Source organism: Pungitius pungitius, chromosome 1 (genome assembly GCF_949316345.1).
Source record: "Pungitius pungitius chromosome 1, fPunPun2.1, whole genome shotgun sequence".
Lineage (NCBI taxonomy): Eukaryota > Metazoa > Chordata > Actinopteri > Perciformes > Gasterosteidae > Pungitius > Pungitius pungitius.
Genome location: NC_084900.1, coordinates 1,807,222 through 1,826,402, shown reverse-complemented (window position 1 = coordinate 1,826,402; position 19,181 = coordinate 1,807,222). Strand labels below are relative to the sequence as shown.

Below are 19,181 nucleotides of genomic sequence, written 5' to 3'. Positions count from 1 at the left end.
TTTATCCTTTAAACCTTGACAAAAGCAACGCAGAAGAGATCCACTCTTTGATTTGGTACCTTTTACAATAAAAGCCCTATATATTTGATATTCACAGGGCAATATTTTTAATATCTTTTCTTTCGTCATGCTGCTGAAGTACCGTTTGAGGGTGGGACATTACACCATGGACGGGTTCTGTACCTCTTATTTCTAGGAGCGCTTAAGAGGATCAGTCTTTACGGGTGTGTAATACCAGCATCGCTAGCTTTTACACACACACACACTCCGCTGAAGAGGGAGGAAGGTCGATTTTTAATATTTCAGGCCGTTTTTCTCTCTTTTCTTTCTGCCAAATCCTGACCGTCCGGCCAGGCGCTTTGCTAACCTGCATATTTCCCATCATGCCAAGTTTTGTTTTTAATCTCGTCGGCCTTGACAGAAGAGGAGGAGGAGGAAGAGGATGAGGAGGAGGGAGGGAGCACAGAGACATTCAGCCGGTGTGTTTCAGGCTTTTCAGCCGAGGGACGGAGACTGAAGCGGGATTTTCATTTGATGGATTAATTTGTCCGGATGCCTCATTTTTTCCTGATTTTCTTCTTCATCTTCTTCTTCTTTGTCTCTTTTAGTCGTCTGTAGATCCATCAGCTGCGGCTGTCAGACATTTATTTGACACTTTGGTCCAAATTTCAATAGAAAAAGGTGACATTTCAGTGGTGCATTCGGGTGCAGATGTAAAAGTATGTGTTGCATTCAGTTTTAGCAGTATTTTGTAACTCGGCCGTTACTCTGATTACTTTTAGTTGTGAGCGAGTTACTTTATTCTGAAATATTAGCTTTCTATCAAATTTTCGTCAAAGTATAATTCACAAATTCTTAAAAAAAATTCATCTTGTTATTCTTTAAACAGAATGATGACCTGAAAATAAATGACAAAATGTGTTTTAACGCTGCAGTTTAAATAACATGTTATGCAATTGAAACCTCTTTGACATTTTATTTTTATTTTTTCATCACAAACTATTGTTATTTTTTGCTGAAAACGTTCTGCATGAGATAAAGAGACCTTTATTTTGGTAGGATTCTCCTAACAGCAAATTTTGAGCTGTTGAATAAAGTCAGAGCCGGAAAGGAGAGTTTTTGGGGGCTCTGTTCATTCGTGGGGATGCAGAGCGGCTTGATGGCTTGCACCAAATGTTTCTGTCCACCAGGAGACAACGGCTCCCCTGCTGGACAGGTAGGGAGGTGCACCCACAGTGAGTGGGTGTCTTTGTTTGATGAGGATCAGCATGTAAAACCCTGTTGTTTAGCTGGAGATCTCAGAGACAGATTAGCTCAGAATGTGTGTGTGTGTGTGTGTTGTTGCATAAACCTTCAGCTGCAAACGAGGAAATGTGGCAACAGTTTTCATGGAGTCAGAAGCTCAGTATTTTGTCCTAACAGAACTTTTGCAGCAAGCGTGACTCCAAGTTCAAAATAAAACTTATATTATATGCAAATATATTAATACATAAATGAGGACGTAGTCGTGAGTAATAAATAAAGCAAAGGATTACTAACATTTTTAAAGGATGACTTTTAAAGATAAATTATTTTAAAGCCTCTTCCTCCACTGGATGGTTTAAAATAAACACCAGAATGAAAGAGATAATATTATGATGTCAAAGGCAAGAAGATCTGACTTCTGTGTGTGTGTGTGTGTGTGTGTGTATTTTGAGTGCTTTTCACTGTGGTAATCCAGTGATTATCGCCATGGCAACGAGTTGCTGGGAGGGATTGTTGGTCCATGGCTGTGACCTCGATGATTGTGTGTGTGTGTGTGTGTGTGTTATATTTATTTATTAATTCAATAATAATGCAGAATATTGACGTGACATAAAGTTAAAGGATTTAAGGAAATGTTTTTTGAGGGAATTCATCCAGGAGAGTGGAGTTGATTTGACTCAACTGTTTTGCCATATTATTAAATTTAAATTTAACATGGACACACACGTTGAACATTAACAAAGGTTTGATTTCCTTTTGGCTGTTTGATCGAGTGATGAAATAATGTTTGTGTATTCATAATTTCTTGTATATTAATTAACTTGCTAAAACCTCTCAGTTTAATTAGACACAAACTTGTCCGTCTCCTTCTCTTCTAGAGGAGCTTTCTGGGTTTCACCTCCTTCTCCATCAGAGATCTGCTGGGGGCCAAAGAGCCTCACATCTCCCCGAGTCTCAGGTGAACACAACATGTAATGATCTATTGTTTACAGTCATGTTGATCCTATCGATCAATATTCACCAGTAGTCCTCTGAGGTGTGTGAGTCTTTGCCTGGTTGGATAGAGCCAGGATGGGTTAATTATTTTGATGGGATATTATGGTGGTTATTCTGATGCTAGTTAGCTTTGTCTTGGTTATTCTGATGCTAGTTAGCTTTGTCTTAGTTATTCTGATGCTAGTTAGCTTTGTCTTAGTTATTCTGATGCTAGTTAGCTTTGTCTTAGTTATGTTGATGCTAGTTAGCTTTGTCTTGGTTATTCTGATGCTAGTTAGCTTTGTCTTGGTTATTCTGATGCTAGTTAGCTTTGTCTTAGTTATTTTGAAGCTAGTTAGCTTTGTCTTAGTTATTCTGATGCTAGTTAGCTTTGTCTTAGTTATTCTGATGCTAGTTAGCTTTGTCTTAGTTATGTTGATGCTAGTTGGCTTTGTCTTGGTTATTCTGATGCTAGTTGGCTTTGTCTTAGTTATTCTGATGCTAGTTAGCTTTGTCTTGGTTATTCTGATGCTAGTTAGCTTTGTCTTGGTTATTCTGATGCTAGTTAGCTTTGTCTTAGTTATTTTGATGCTAGTTAGCTTTGTCTTAGTTATTTTGATGCTAATTAACGTTGTTTTGATAGTTATTAACTTTTTCTTGTTAGTTATTTTGATGCTAGTTAACTTTGTCTGGGTTATTCTTATGCTAGTTAGCTTTGTCTTATTAGTTTTTTTGATGCTAGTTATTTACTTTCCAGTTTGTTTCTCTTGCTAGCTGCTCATTGTCTTGCTTTGTGTAATGTTGTCTCTGATAGAACATTAAGTCATTTGAATGGTCCTACTGAAGCTGAACATAAACGTCTTCAACATGTCTCTAAACCAGGACGATGGACGCCGCTCATGAGGCCGGCGAGGTGAAAGTGTCCCGTCTGCAGATGGAGGGAGAAACTCCTCCCGATTTCGAGGTCTTTTCTTGCTCCGGTTGTACTTGTGTCTCCTGGAGGAGTCACAGTGTGTTATCTCATATTTCATTTCCACTCTCTAGTATCCGGCCCTGTGTGACAGTCTTCACGGCTCATTTCAAGACAGAGAAAACAGTCCCATGATGAGGGCAGGTGAGAGACAGTTCAGCTTAGCTAAAGACAGCTTCGTCTTAGCCGGAGATGGAGACCAAACACAGAGCTAAAAGAGGAGAGAAGGTCGGACGTGATGATGGTGTGTCTTTTTGGACTGTGTGTTCAAGACGTGCACGTGTGTGTGTGTGTGTGTGTGTGTGTGTGTGTGTGTGTGTGTGTGTGTGTGTGTGTGTGTGTGTGTGTGTGTATAGTGTTGTGTGCCCCGGTGTGTAAGGTGTACAGGTTTCAGACGGAGGATCAAAGATGGCTGCTGGTCCGGGAGCAGATGTCGGAGACGCCGCTCTCCTTCTCTTTGCCCAAACAGCTCCTGAGCGCGCTCATACGCAGCCACACCAAAAGGTGTGTGTGTGTGTGTGTGTGTTTGATATGGATTCTGTTATTATTACTCAAGTACCTTACCAACTAACCCAACGTGAAATGAATGTTGAAAAGCAGCCCGGATCTGCTTCCCTTCTTCAGGGCGCAGGAAGTGAAGGAGCTCGGTGACCTTTCACCTCGCTGGGACGGCCTCCGTCGGGACGTTGTCCACCACTGCGACCACCTGGTTGGCAATTACCAGGAAACGCTCGCTGAGCTCGAAAAACTCTCAGGTGTCAATTTAAAGAAAAATAGATACAGATTAGATCAAATATATAGATTATGAATACTATCAATGTAACACTGTTAGTAAAAGCTACCCAGCAGTTTATGAAGTAGTTAATAATACTTTCTACTTTTATATGCTGCAACATTAAAGAGAAGAACACTTCATTCTCAATGTGAATACTTCTACTTACTTTAAGTGTGTTTTGATGCTGATGCTTTTGTAATTTTTCCACCTCTTCCCAAAATGTTGAAATATACCTTTAAAAAAATAGGCTGTTAAGAGTTTTTAATTCACTGTTGTGTTGCGGGAAAATAATCTTTGTGTCTTTCAGCTTCGTCGTGTTTTAAGTCGAGCAGCAGTAAAGCCGACAAACACCTTCAGTTTGTTCCAACGAACCTGCACTCCCAGAGGATGGAGGTCAGCGATCCGGACGCTACACGTACGTCCACAGATTATCATTTGAATCGCAAAATTGCAAAATTTAGTGTTTTGACTTTAAAATATTTTTCGTGAATCTCAACTTGTAAATGTATTGAATTAATACAAATATTTAACTACATTTATGAGGTTTTATTCAGTATTTAGCGTCAGATGTTCTTTCTAACTGTTTCTTCTCAACTTTCTTACCAGCTTCAGTTCACATTTCCAAATGAATTTCATTCTCTTCATCCTAATCTCCTCGTGTCTCTCTCCAGGCGTGTGGTATGAGGTCATAACGTTCGGGGCTCCAGCTGATCACCATCAGGCCTTCAAACACGGGGGACTGAAGAAGCTTCTCAGTAAACACACCAGCCACAGAGACAGGTGTGTGTGTGTGTGTGTCCTCCATCATACTCTCCCCCATCTCTTCTCAAAGGATTAATCTCTGTAATCTCTGCTCTGGATTAGTGATGCTGTGTTGTAGATTTGAATTTGAATAGTAAATTTGAATTGTATATATATATACAATTCAAATTTACAATTTCATTTAAATTGAAATCTACAACACAGCATCACTAATACATATACACATCTATGTATCAGATCAGCTCCGTTTATTTTCACTTTCCCAAAATGCAACAAAAACTGAAAGGCATCATTATATGAAACTACGAAACCTATTAGCTGATGTTGCTAATGTTTACGTGTGTCCAGCATCGTTCGCACAGAGTATTGATGATGCCGATGCCCCCCCCCCCCCTCCTCCCCAGCAGCGTCTCCTACTCCCTGGACGAGAGCTCCAGAGCCAGGGAGCTGCTGGCCAGCGTGGCCCAGCTGCAGCCTCTGGTCTTCGGGCTCACTGAGGAGCTGCTGTCCGTCTCTCTGGAGCTGAGCGCCGTGCGGCTGCAGCAGGTCCTGGAGGGCCTGACCCAACAGGTGAGGGGGGGGGGGGCATTTAACCCCCGAAACCATTCAACCAATAGTTAAACATTGTTGATGATGTACTGGTATCTCAGACGGAGCGATTTGTCCACGCGCTGAAAGACGAGCTGGTGAGGAGCGCACTGTCGGACGCCCACAGCGGCGGGGCGCCCCCCCAACACGCCGCGACCAGTCGGGAGGGGCGGACCTCGCCAGGGCGACGGGACGAGGAGGAATGGGCAAGTGTGTGAGAGACGTTCACTCGCCTCTGAAGGCGTTGGGGCTTGTTTTTATGAGTGCATGCGTGTGTGTGTGTGTGTGTGTGTGCGTGCAGGACAGGGCCTGGGCGAACGTCGCCGTGAGCCTCAACTGCATCGTGGTCATGGTGGACCGGCTGCAGGGCCGTGAGGTGACGCCATCGCAGCAGGAGGCCGGTAGGACGCTTGTTCTATCGCGAGAGGTTCATCTCATTCGGACTAGTTCATTGATAAGAGATGTAGGCGATGATGTTGTCGTCCCCCCCTCCAGCCCCCTCCTCCTGGCAGGAGCAGCTGCTCCCCCTGGTGGTCACTCTGAGGGATTGCGTGCGCGAGGCGGTGGGGAAGGCTCGGGCCGCCATGACCTTCGTGCTCCTGCAGGAGGCGGCGGCCACCACCGTGGGTCAGGGACCCGCCCACATCGTCCAGAGACGCCACGCCGTCTTCAGCCAGGCGGTGAGTGAGAATTAACACCTTTAATCCTTTCAAGTCTTTTCTCCTCTCATCGGGTATTTTCTCATCTCTCATCTTCTCAGCTCTCGGCGGCGGTGTGCGGTTTCATGCTGAAGCTCTACGGAGGTCTGGAAGATCCAGACCTCCTGCTGCAGCTTCACTCTGTGGGACTCCTGGTCCAGTTTGAGGGCCTGCTCAGCACCTATGGTACACACACATAGGCACATACACACACACACACCGTGTTAGGTCTCACACGGTGTGTGTGTGTGTGTGTGTGTCAGGTGAGGAGCTGGGCATGCTGGAGGACATGGACGTGGCCGTAGCTGACCTCAGCAGAGTCACGTTCGCCGTCACCGAGGCTCGAGGTGAAGAACCGGAGGACCTGCTGCCGACACTCAGCGGAGCATGGTGGGCTCACACACACTCACACACACACACACACACATGCAGCCTTCGCTCAGTGTGTGTGTGTGTGTGTTCCCCTCGTTCAGGGGCGATTTGGTCGTTGAGGTCCCGTTGCCCCCGGAGACCTTCGGGTCGTTGCCGCGGGAGACCAGAGACGGGCGTCTGATTCGAGTTCACCCGGTTCTCTTCAACATCGGGATCAACCAGCAGCAGAGTCTGGCTGAGAGGTAAAAGTCTCCTGGTACTTATTTATTTATGTATATACCATCTGTCTCTATGACCCATTGTATCTTAATCCATCTCATTTATACATATGATTGATTTATGGTCAAATGAATTGATCTCTCTCTGCGCTGCGAGCGGCTCACAGGTGGCGGGCGGTTTGTTTACCTGTTTGTTGACTTGTTTGTTTGAGGTTCGGGGACAGCTCCCTGCAGGAGAAGGTGAACCAGCAGAGCTGCGAGCGCCTGCGGGCGTACTGCAGCGCGCTGACGGACGCGATGCCTCGCTCAGGTACGGCTCGCTCGCCTCTGCGTCCGCGCCCGGAGATCAGGAGCTGAACCCTGTGTCTCCGTCCCTCAGCAGGGAGCCGGTCCCTGGGGGACATGGTGTCCTCTCTGGAGCGCAGCCTGGACATCAAGAAGAGGAAGAACGTGGGGGTTCTTTGGACCGCCGCTACGGTGGGATGCTCCACAGCTCATCAATGTACACCTCAGTAGCTTAGCTTAGCTTAGCATCCAGCAGCTAAAGAGACCTTTGTCTGAGAAGGAGGAGAACAAACCTGGAGCTAAAAGAGGAGAGAAGGTCTCTCACTCATCAGGAGACACAGCTTCAGATGAGATGATGATGCTAAAGGTGTGTGTGTGTGTGTGTGCGTGCGCGTTTTGAGGTGTGTCGCGAGGTGCGCGGCGTGCGACTGACGAGCTGTAAGAGCGCCAAGGACCGCACGGCCATGTCGGTGACCCTGGAGCAGTGTGCGCTGCTGAGGGAGCGACACCAACTCGGCCGCCAGCACTTCACCGCCGCACTCGACTGCATGAGGAGGTTCGTAAATAAAACGCACAACTTGCACTTCCTGTCCGTCCTCCGTTGTTTCCTACACTTCCTCCTTTGGATTTCACCTTTTTTTCCTCCTTTTGTTTTTTTTTCTTACTAGAACTTTTTCATCCTTTATTTTCTTCTCTCGGTCTCCCTCCATCGCGCACACACACCCACACACACACCCTAACCCCTCCAGGTCTCGTCAGTCCTGGGGACAGATATCCGGCTGTTACCCCCAATCGGGGGACCTCGGCTGTGGGAAGCATCCCCTTGACCTCCGGGGCTCCCTGGTCCCGCGGTGCCTGTCGCCTGAGGCCCCCGGACGCCACCTGTACCCGGTGGTCTTCCTCCTGGTGTCCTCCCACCTGCTGGTCCTCTGGCTCATCCTCAGCCTGGTGCTCCTGCTGGCCAGATACCAGTAGGCACCAAGTGGTCTACATGGATTTATTTTTCCTCACTCAGAAACATTGCAGAAATCCTCTTTTAACCCATTTTCAGGGAGGTTTGTCAGGCACATGCACCAACTTTTAAATAAACAAGGTTTGTGTTTACTGAGAGTTTATTCATTCATATTTTTGTCAGGATTTTTTTTACTGTGCATACGTCTGCTTCTGTTTTGTTTGTTTATTTTCTGGTGTTTACGACTGATGAAGCAGCAGCTAACACTGTGATGCTTCTTTGTGTGTGTGTGTGTGTGTGTGTGTGTGTGTGTGTGTGTGTGTGTGTGTGTGTGCATGCAGGGACGGGTGCAGGATGGACAACGTGCAGAAGAATGTAGGCAGCAGGAAGTTTGCCTTCAGCGGCGTTCAGCTGCTCACTTTCCCCAGACTCTACCGACCTCCAGACGGCACCTTCGGATAAACAAAGCCATGTTTGCTTTTGTTTTGTGTACAGAATTGTTGTTCTCATTGTTTTTGTAATGTGATTGTGTCATTGTTTTAATGACTATTAAAAACTTTATTTAATTTCCGACGATCGTCAAATTACTCAAACCAAATGTTCAGTCAAAATGTGCTTATTTCTACTTTTACTGCGGTGAAAGATCCAAATAACGGGATTTGTAGTTTTAAAGTGACAGCTGTCTTCCGGGCCGCCAGGTGGCGCTGCGCCGCCTCACGGCTAAAACGCAGCTGCTTCAAGTCAAGCGCATTCATACAAGTAGTTTTTAATGCTCTTCAGAATAAAAGAACGGATTTTGTTTGAGTTTAACGCATTAACAAGAATGAGGTAAGACAGGTTTCATCAAGAGAATCATTTTCTTATTACAATGTGAATCATACAAGCTTCAATTTAGCAATACAAGCTCTTCACGAGAAGAAAGTCTGCTTTTACTTTTTTGTCAAATCGCCGGAAGTCTTACTCCCCATTAGCGCTAGCTTACCACAGGTCCAGCGAAAACAATGCAGCTGCGGTCCTGTTGCGTTTAAACATCCCTATAAAAACAAGCGGCAACTTCATAACAAAGTCAACCCCCCGTACGGGGGTTTCCGTCGTCATCGCGTCGTCCTAACGGCCTGCTTTCCTTCCGGGGCCGGTGAGGCTATCTCCCCCCGTGTGTGTGTCTGTTGTTGTGTTCTCGGTGACGGTAGATAATGGAGACGGCTAACGGGCGTCCGAAGCTAACGTTGGGTAGCCCGAGAGCGGCGGTGGGAAGCGGCTAAACCCGCTGGAGACAGGTGATACGATAGAAAGCGGTGGGCGGTTAAAGTTAGAGGCAGGCTGGTTTAAATCAACCCCCCCCCACCCGGCCGTTATACGGGCGGCATGGCGGAGTAGGCGTCCGCGGCTGGTTGGGATTCGCTCCCCGTCGCCATGGCACCGGGCTCGCTGGTGGCGGCCTGCCGCAGCCTGGCCCTCTCTACGTGGCTGCTCTCCTTCTGCTTCGTGCACCTGCTGTGCCTGGACTTCACCGTGGCCGAGCGGGAGGAGTGGTACACCGCCTTCGTCAACATCACCTACGTGGACCCCGCCACGTCGGAGCTGCGCACCGAGAAGACGGAGTGCGGCCGCTACGGGGAGCACTCGCCGAAGCGCGACGCCAAGGGGATGGCGGCGCTGCCGGTGGCCCCGCTCGACCGGCAGGCCTGCGACCCCAACGCCCGGTTCGCGGTGCCCGCGCAGGCCGGGGCCTGGGTGGCGCTGGTCGCCGACGGCAACTGCACCCACGGGGACAAGATCCGCCACGCCGCGGCCCAGAACGCCTCGGCGGTGGTCGTCTTCAACGTGGGGTCCCCCAACGCCAACGAGACCACCACGATGACTCATCCGGGTACCGTGACACACTTTACACGTTATGGTCCTCTCCGCGTTACACGCGCGCTTCACGTTGCATGACTGGGGTCAAGAGACATATTTATAATAGCAGCATTAGCACCGGACTAAATATAGACCCAAGGCACATAATACGGTTATCAGCCCGTTAAAGTGCTGCTTTATTCGGTTCATCTGCTGGCTGCTTTCAGTATTTCAAATCGACTAAAGTCGCCTGCCTGTGACTCTAGAAATCACTTTATCGAGTCCATGCTGACCTCTGTCACGCTAATCAATAACCGGCTATTGATTGTGATTACAAACGAGGAGGAATGTGGGGGCAGATCGGTTAAAAACCATCCCTTTGACTTTAGGCATTCGGGTGTTGGAGAAGCAAAGGGCAGATGCAGCGTCCTCAGAGGTCTCCTTGAAGGGAGCCAAGTGAAACCTTTCCTTCTCCAACAGTCATGTGATGGAATGTTTGAGGGCGAGGAAATGACTGCAATCAATGAGCCGCCCTCCCAAATGAAAGCACTTGTTAGAATAACCCCCCCCTCGGGCCTCTTTATATAATAAAGCCTGGTGTAGTAATTCTGCGCTCTCTTATGTAATCAGGTTTGGGCTCCACCACCACGCTGGGGTTAAGGGTTATTTTTAGAGGGGGGTGGGGGGCGATACAAAAGCTGAATTTATTTTTTTCGTTTTTTTTATTATTGGGTAACAAGGTTGAATAATTTAGAATTTGGTTCGGTAACGAGCTCTTAAATAAACACTATTAAACGGTTTGCTAGAACAAAATGACGCTGACTAGAGTGAGATGAACTCCAACCAAACCCCCGTTTACAGCGCTTCCTCGTCTGCAGGTACGGGCGAGGTGGTCGCCATCATGATCCCGGAGCCCAAAGGCCGCGAGGTGGCCGCCCTGCTGGAGCGCAACGTGGCGGTTACCATGACGATCACCATCGGGACCAGGAACCTGCAGAAGTACGTGAGCAGGACGTCGGTGGTGTTCGTGTCCATCTCCTTCATCGTGCTGATGATCATCTCTCTGGCCTGGCTCGTCTTCTACTACATCCAGAGGTTCAGATACGCCAACGCCAGAGACCGCAACCAGGTGAGCGCCGGCTCGCCACCTCCGCCATCGGGGGTTAGGTGGCCATTTCCCACAATTCATAGCTATGTGAAGTTAAACCCGGGTAGTCGCCTGTGTTTTCAGTATAGTCACATTTGCACAGAAATGTTAGAGATTATTTATTCATTCATCTCTCTCCTCACAGCGTCGTCTCGGCGACGCAGCGAAGAAGGCCATCAGCAAGCTGCAGGTGCGCACCATCAGGAAGGGTGACCAGGAGACTGAGGCCGACTTCGACAACTGTGCCGTCTGCATCGAGGGCTACAAGGTCAACGACGTGGTCCGCGTCCTGCCCTGCAGGTACACACACACACACAGGTTAACGTGTGTGTGTAAAAGCCTTCATATTAAAATAATAAGCTTGTAAAGATATTGATTAATGTTTACTTTATTCAGTTAAATTAATAGTATTTGTTTTAGTCAAATATCTTATGTACTAAAATGCTACTCAGGGATTCCAAAGAAATATTTTATCACTTTGTTTTTTTTTTTTTTAAATCTAAAATGGGCTTCAAAGTAAATGGGATCCCGGTGAAGAAGCTGCTTGTGAATACTCGTGAGGTTCAGTCGAAAGGGACTCTGCTCTTTGTGAAGGAATAAAAAGTATTTTCCTAATGTTTATTCATTGATTCCCTTCAGAAGTGACGCTGTTGTTGTTCTCTGCAGACACCTGTTTCATAAGAGCTGCGTGGACCCGTGGCTGCTGGACCACAGAACATGTCCAATGTGCAAGATGAACATCCTCAAAGCCCTCGGCATCGCTGTGAGTCCATCACATCCTTTATTTCATGACGTATTGAAGGCTTTCCATAAGCAGAACATTGGATTTTCTGCTGTAACTCTGAGAATAAACCAAATGTTACTTTAGTTTGTCCAAAACAAAGAATTGACGATGGAAAAGTCTTGTGGCAGATGTTCCTCAAACTACCCTCAGTAAACATGAGTTTATGGTCTCAGTCTCTAGTTTCAAGTCTTCTTCAATGCAGCATGATGTTCATTTGGTGGATGATGGTCCACTTAGAGTCAAACAGACCATGAAGCAGGAGATGCTTTAGGGCGTGGCTAAGCATTGATTGACGGGTCTCTGATGGACCATGAAGCAGGGGAGGCTTTAGGGCGGGGCCTAACGCTGGTTAAACTGCACCATTCCTCCAGCTGAACGCGGACTGCCTAGACGACCTGCCGCTGGACTACGACCTGCCGCTGGGCGGCGTAGGGGGGGTGGGCGGAGTCGGGGCCGTGGCCCTGGAGGCCAGCGACGGCACGCTGAGCGAGGGCGGCTCCTCCGTGGTGCTGGATCCCGGCGTGCGGCGGGTGGGGCTCCCTCAGGACTACCAGGACCCCGACACCCTGAGGGACAGCCCGCTGACGGCCACCACAGACACACACACAGGTAGCGCACACACACACACACACACACACACCAGAAGTGCTGCACCCAGTAGTGTTTACAAGGATAAACTCACATTAAGCTTTGTTTTATTTGATTTTTTGTTATAAAAAATGGCTAATAAGGGGAGGTCGATGTTTAACATTGATTCACATGTTTCTGCGCTCGGCTTTGTGTTCAGAAATCAGAAGATCAGTTTCAGTTTTACAAGGTTTATGCAGAGTGAGGTTTTAAATAAGACTAGAATGCCACGATGTTAAGCTTTGTTAAATAGTTTTGACAGTAGATTTGTTTGAATTCAGAAGGACGCAGAAATACAAATCAAAGCCTTTCTTTATTGTGAAATTCTTTATTTTTGACCCCCCCTCCCCGTACTCCCAGGTGAACTACAGCCGATGGCCAGCAGCACCTCGGTGGCGTCCTTGGTCATCACTGTGGAAACGGGTCTCTCAGACGAGGAGGGGTCCATAGATCAGTGTCAGCTGGGGGACAAGTCCTGAAAGGAGACCAACTGTACCAACCCCTCCCTCCCCTTAACGGACAAATCGGGTTCAGATCTTTTACGTACTTGAGTGGACCTAAAGCCCTGGACGACCCAACTGAAACCAACCCCTGGACCTAGTTCTAGTGTTTAGTGCCTTTGGACCTGTGAGACACTAAGCTGAACTAAACCACCTTGTTTGGACCAGGGGATGGGGCCGAAAACCAGAATCTAGACTCTGGGGGGGGGGGGGGTGTGCACAAAGTGGATTCATTTGGGCTAAAGGTGTGTGTTGGTTTTAGTCTGCTGGACTCTCGGCGAGGACCTCACCCGGTCTCACAAGACTCTGGTCTTACTCTTGGTTCTACCGGGGTTCGCCCACCTTTCTGTTTCTAGAAGTAGACTCACTTCTCCGTTCTGAGTCCAACCCACAGCGACGGAAACGTCCACTCCTCAAGGTGTGGACTTTTGTCTCCTGATTTTGACGGTCGAATGGGGTTCAAACTGAGAAGCTACATGTGACCCTTGAGAACATGATCCCGTGTCTCCTGGTTCTCACTTCCGGTCCAGGTCTAGTCAGGAGGCAAAAACCAAGTTCTCATTTCTGGACGGGTACACTTGTTTTTCTGCCTGGGTTTGTGTGTTTGTGTTAAATCGGTGGACTCGGTACTACAGACAGTGTTTCTGGCATCTTTAAAGGCTCCTTGATCTCCACAGTACACTGGTACTGACCGTATTCAGTTTGGGTTTCCTCTGTGGAGAACAGGATGTATGTGAAGCACATAGTTCCTGTCTTTACACCTTTTAGAATTGTAGTGTCGCGCCAATATTAAATGCTACAATTAATGTACGTTTTTGTTCAGCTTTACTTCTTAAACCGCCTCTCTGCAGTGCTAGTGATGTACATACCGATCGCTTCTACCCCTGAGCTCAGTGACGCCACAGGTAGACGTCCAATCAAGTCAACTCAATCCGAGTGTCAAGACTTCAGTTTGAGCCTCTACGTGTAAAATAATGCTTCATTCACGCGGTACAAGGTCGTTTGGCCAAGGCCAGATTGGCGGATCGGACGATAAAGTTGTGTCGTTGTAATTGGCCGTTCTCATTCATCCTAAGGGCCAATCAGAAGCTGTAATTGGGCAAGGTCGGGCTTCATGGTCTTTTTATAATGCACTGTATCTGGGCAATATAGTTGGGTCATAATCCAGCATCGTATTCTGCTGTTTTCAGGCGATCATTTGGCGAGCCGTTTGGGGTAAAGCGCTGACGTTCGGTAGTCATTAAAACCGCGAGGTAGGAACCCTGTTGTTAGCGTGGCCTTGTTTCTTTTATCGTCCCCCCCGGCCTCATGCTGCCTTTTAATCAAAAAATACCTTTAACCTTTGAACCCTGACAATCAAGAACTGACCCATTTACTGGTGGCATTTCTGCGCCGATCTTTAGCAAAACCTAATATGTGTTTTCTAAACGTTACTATTTCCAGACTTTGAATCTTGGGGTAGGGGATGTGTCCTTTCCTCTGAAGAAGAAGTTCAAGTTCCTTGGGGTCTTGTGTGAGTGAGGGGAGGGGGAGTGTGAGTTGGGCACAGCGGGGGCTCTATTGAACTCACTTAACCACATCGCTGTGACGAAATGTGAGCTGAGCCGGAAGGACTCTTTGAGGGTTCACCTGTGGTCATGAAGCTTGGGTCAAGAACTAGGTCATGGGTATAAGCGGCCTAAATAGGTTTCCTTTGGAGGGGGGCTCCGAGTGCAGCCGCTTCTCCTTTTAGCACAAAGGGGCCAGTTGAGCGGGTTGGGGCACCTGGTAAGGATGCACCTCCCCAGGGAGGTTTTCCAGGCACGGCCCGGCTGGGAAGAGGCCCCCAGGGAAAGGAACCCCCAGTCAGAGGTGGTAGATGTGTTTGGGTGCCCTGCTGAGACGTGCCTGTCCTCTCTGAGACGTAGACTTGCGTTGCATCCTCCCTGTTTCACTGAGCATGTAAATATATTAACTAACACGTATGTTCCACATTGCGCCATGCAAGATACAGATTGTTGTCTATTTTGATAACAGAGGAAAGTTTTTATTTTTGTAACAAGGACGCCGAGCAGCAACGACTGAATTCCCCCCCCCCTCCCCCCCCAACACTCCCCACCGGTGATGGTAGTCCGGTATGTAGGTTTGGAGGATGCAATCAAACGTAGCTCATGCAACTAGCTTAAAGATTTTTATTTTGGTCTTTCCAGTGAAAACTATGACCTAATTTCTCCCCCCCCCCCCCCCCTCCCGTAATGACGTCTGGTTTGTTTCTCCCAGTCCGGTCTCTCCTTGCCCGTTGGCGGTTTCCTCGTGGTTCGAGGCTGTGTTTCATTGGTTGCTCTGCCTCTTTTGTCAAGGCACTTTAACTGTGTTCCTCTGGAAGATTCTGGAAAACGATAACTTTCCGCCTTGCTTCTATTGGTTTGTTCTCATAGTTGTTCCCTACTTTAAAACTGCCATTTTAAGATATCTACTTTTCTAAAAAGTTTGAGATGGATTTTGCTGGGCTTTTGAAGACAATTTTCAATAAAATCGAGAGAAGATGTTTCCCTGTCCAGATTCAACTTGTTCAACTGCCAAATTTTGTGCCACGATTTGTAGTTTGTGTGAATGGCAAGTTGTGTAATCCCACACATTTTTTTTACATTTTTTTTTTTACTTGACACAAAGCTCCAAAAGTAAAGGGAAGTTTGCCAGATCCCTCCGGAGAGAGAGTGGAAGTTGAGACCATCCCATGCATCTGTAGCCATAGCGTTGCCTCTGCTACCATGACAACCGGGTGTGAAGAAGACGAGGTGGCGTGTGTGTGTGTGTGTCTAGAATATCTTTTAGAGCGTCTGTTTGTGTGGTAGTCCTGTGCACGCAAACAAAGTTTACACACACACACGCGCAGTGTAAATACAAGGCGGAGACGTGACGCCATGTTGTTTCTGTGTTTAAATTGTTGCACGTGTTCTCATTCAGAACGGAATTTAAATAAAATATGGATTCAAGTTTCTGTTTGAGGTTGGTTTGTTTTTTTATTGTACACCCCAGATAACACGTGTGGCGCTTAGAGAAGAACATACAAATATTGAAAAATAAGGACACAACTTACACAAACCTTAATCTAGTGACAATGAAGCACCCCTTCTACCTAATGTGTACATCTAGTATTGATTCTATCCTTTAGTAAAAAACTTCTAGCAGGAGGAAGTTGTGAACCAACTGAACATCTCTATTTATATTACATTAGCATGTAATGTTAACAGAATGGTAACTTGAGTATGGTACAAACTGGTAACCCACGGGCTACAGTCTTTTACTAATGGTAACGTTAGCATGTGTTAGTAATTTCAAAAGAGAGGCTCGTGTTCAAAAATTGGAAGCCTGGATGGGGACGTCTGGAAGAATTCAGCCAAACTACTTCTCTCGTTCTGGTAGATTTATTCATCAGATCACAGGTCAAGTATAAGCGCTGCGTTTGCAAAGGCAGGAGCAATCCTACCGGCCCGCAGGCCGGAAGAACACACACTAACTAACATCAGCAAGAACATGTTTTATAACCCAAAAGACAAAGAAAAGATTTCTATTGGCCCTAAGCTGGCGTAGGGGATGAACCTTCTCCCCCCGCCTCTAAGGATCCGGTCACATCCAATGTGCAGACCACCTTGCCTAACGTAAACAAAGAACAATGGTTGAGTGTTGGTTGGGGTGTGGTGTGAACCTCCCTCCTTATCTTACACATCTGCTGGTTGACCCGCTGACCTTGCTTCCCTAGTCAGAACAGAAACCGATCCCCTTATCAATACACACAGAGAAACCTCTGTTTGTCCGTGCGGGTCCCGACTCTTAAATCAAGTCCAGACAGGAACCCCCATCCTGCCAGACTGTCTCTGACTTGAATTCTTCAGCAGGACAGGGCAACATTTTCTAACTTAGCACAAAGAAAGAAACTTTTGATTATCAATCCCCCTTTTTACATAATTCATTATGTAAACCAAAAAATCAAAAGAAACGACTAATCTAAACGCTAAAAATCTATATCAGTGGGTATTGGGTGAATGCAGCAGTCGTGGAAATTTCTAAACATTAAAAAACACTAGAACCTATATCAGTGTAGAGGGTGTATGCAGCAGTTGTGGAAATTTCTATGCATCACAAGAAATACTAAGAAATCTCTATCACATCTAAACCGAGTATAATAGACACAGAAATACATCCTAGCCCCAAAAACTATCACACCACCTACGTGCATGCATCCACTATATATGATGTGTGCAACAGTTAGCAGATCATCTATTCAGGGACGTTGACCCTAACGGGGTGTCTTCTTCAGGTCCATTGAAGTCGGTTCTTGCAATATCAATCTCCTCCATTCTCCCACAGCCCTAACAATTGGATCCTTTCATGTAACAAAACCATCTTGTATGGCAGGGGCATTTTAGCATCTACTGCAGTTGTGATGCATTAAAGACATAATTGTCTGATACAGGGATCTAGTATCCACAAAGGGTGAAGGCTACTATGCTATACTATAGTACAAAACAGTGACATTATCAAACCCTTTCATTGTCCAAAATGTTGACCTAACCAATCATTAATGGGATTGTCTATGCCAGAGTGTTCAGCTTATTTAAAGGACATGGCTCTTAGTCTATTTAATGCTCTAGTAAAGGATCCATCTGGGGCAGAGTTAATTAAAAGGAGAGTGTCAACATATTTGACTATAAAAACGCCTTTTATCCCATGTGATGTACGCACAACAGTCTCGTGTTCCATTATTAACTGGTCTATTTTAGTTTTAGTTAGTTTTTTTAGCTATGTTCCTTACACAAGTAGGGTGCCATATTTCCATATTATCTAATTTGCCACTATATTGCATCAAAATCTTTATTCTTTAATCTGTTCTACACACCCCCTTTTGAAACAGAACAGAAACCACAAATCTGTTCTTTTCATAAACACCCAGATAAAACAGTTACAATTTGTCAGTTAGGACACAGAAAAAACATCTTCCAGGTTGATGCTGGTGAAACATCTCTCATCAGAGCCTATTGAATTAAACATAGTGTTAAACATAGAATTTGGGGCGTCATAGTGTGTTGACACCACAACTTAAGACTCAAATTGTGCACCGCATGATAATCGAGCTTCTGGTTCTAGGGACCCGATTAATCAAGGTATTCCAGGGGAACCTCGTCTTTTCCAAAACGCCTGCATCCAGCAATCCTTCAATTTATTTTCTATCCCTACTGCTTATTATCCCTTAAGGGGTACTAAGGACGGTAAATTTGGACCGTTCCATTTAACCTTTTCAATTCAATTACCACCGTTGCAATTGGAATCAATCCCACATCAATCAAGCTCCCTCTTTTGTCCAAAATGTGTCAAGAAATCTACCATGAGTTGTGTTTCCATTGTCAGTGTGTGGTTTCACATGTGTTTCTCTGGTATGAGTTTACTTCAAATGTGTGTGCAATAGTTTAATATTTGTAGTGGGCTCCCAGTCCGTGGCATCAACCCCTGTCTTAACGATTGACCCCATGTTCTCAGCTTCTCCTCTGCTTTGGATGATCAAGGTGATGTGAGGAGCCGACGTCTCTCGTAGCGCATCTGCTACGCCTTGTTTTCCCCACAAAGATGTCACAGACGTTGGGTGTCCATTCAAACTCCAGTCGTAATCCACAGGATATCATAGTCCTTCTCAGGAGAAGACAAACAGTTAATTGTGCAATGTTCAGTCCGGTGTAACACCTTGAATCAGGAGCTCCAACAGTGAACAGTCTCATGTAGATCAGGTTGGTCTTAGTCTTCCACTCTCTCCCACCAGACGTCTGCCTCTGTCTGTGTCTGCTGGACTTCAGCTTGCAGCAGCTGGCTGTCAAAGTGGGGCGTGGATAGAAAGCAGCCACTCCTCTGATTGGCCCGAAAATCCGGCACAGCATTCCTTGATGGTGGCAGATGGCATGTTCACTGTGGAATAGCACCAGAGTCCAGCATACATCTGTAATGTCTTCCATTGATCGTCAGAGTAACCTCAGGTTCTGGAACAGGTTACCATCAGCCATCGGATCTGGGCACCACTATGGCATCTATTATAGTGTGTATGGTGCTTGTGGTGGATGGACATCATGAGGGCATCGAGCTGTGTTGGACTGAGGCCTCTGGCCTTTAGGTGATTAGGAGCGTGCCCTGGAACAATTTCCAGACTGCCCACAACAGAAACAATTATTTTCTTTGTCTAAACTGCCCCTCATTCATCTTACCTCGGCCTCGGTTGCCCCTCCCCACTGTCTTCTCGGTTGGCTGTAGCACCGTACAGTGGGGCCCCCGTCATGTCCTGTAGTCCTGCTTGTACGAGGCATAAAGTTAGGGACAGAGAGCCTGTGGAGGAGGGTATGCGTCTGGTTGCTGGTAGACGGCGCCTTAGGAGAAGGGAGGGTTATCTGGATAAAGGCTGAATTGGTGCTCACTCTCACCCAG

At 46.7% G+C, this 19,181-nt stretch overlaps 1 protein-coding gene and 1 pseudogene across 1 annotated transcript; both read left to right on the top strand.

The window, feature by feature from the left end:
* The first annotated feature begins 834 nt into the window (after positions 1 to 834).
* Positions 835 to 8,166, top strand: LOC119222895 (type II inositol 3,4-bisphosphate 4-phosphatase-like; annotated as a pseudogene).
* Positions 8,167 to 8,739: 573 nt separating this feature from the next.
* Positions 8,740 to 15,714, top strand: rnf150b (ring finger protein 150b). Its single transcript, XM_037479992.2, has 6 exons — positions 8,740 to 9,710; positions 10,555 to 10,805; positions 10,969 to 11,123; positions 11,490 to 11,586; positions 11,979 to 12,216; positions 12,595 to 15,714. Exons 1-6 carry the CDS (start codon positions 9,254 to 9,256, stop codon positions 12,711 to 12,713), a joined length of 1,317 nt encoding a protein of 438 aa, XP_037335889.2. The 5' UTR covers positions 8,740 to 9,253; the 3' UTR covers positions 12,714 to 15,714.
* Positions 15,715 to 19,181: the final 3,467 nt, after the last annotated feature.

Bases quoted from the DNA above. Each gene is read 5' to 3' on its own strand.
- rnf150b (XM_037479992.2), top strand. From the start codon at position 9,254: ATGGCACCGGGCTCGCTGGTGGCGGCCTGCCGCAGCCTGGCCCTCTCT. The intron at 11,587-11,978 runs GTGAGTCCATCA...CCATTCCTCCAG, and splicing joins TCAAAGCCCTCGGCATCGCT to CTGAACGCGGACTGCCTAGA. The intron at 12,217-12,594 runs GTAGCGCACACA...CCGTACTCCCAG, and splicing joins CACCACAGACACACACACAG to GTGAACTACAGCCGATGGCC.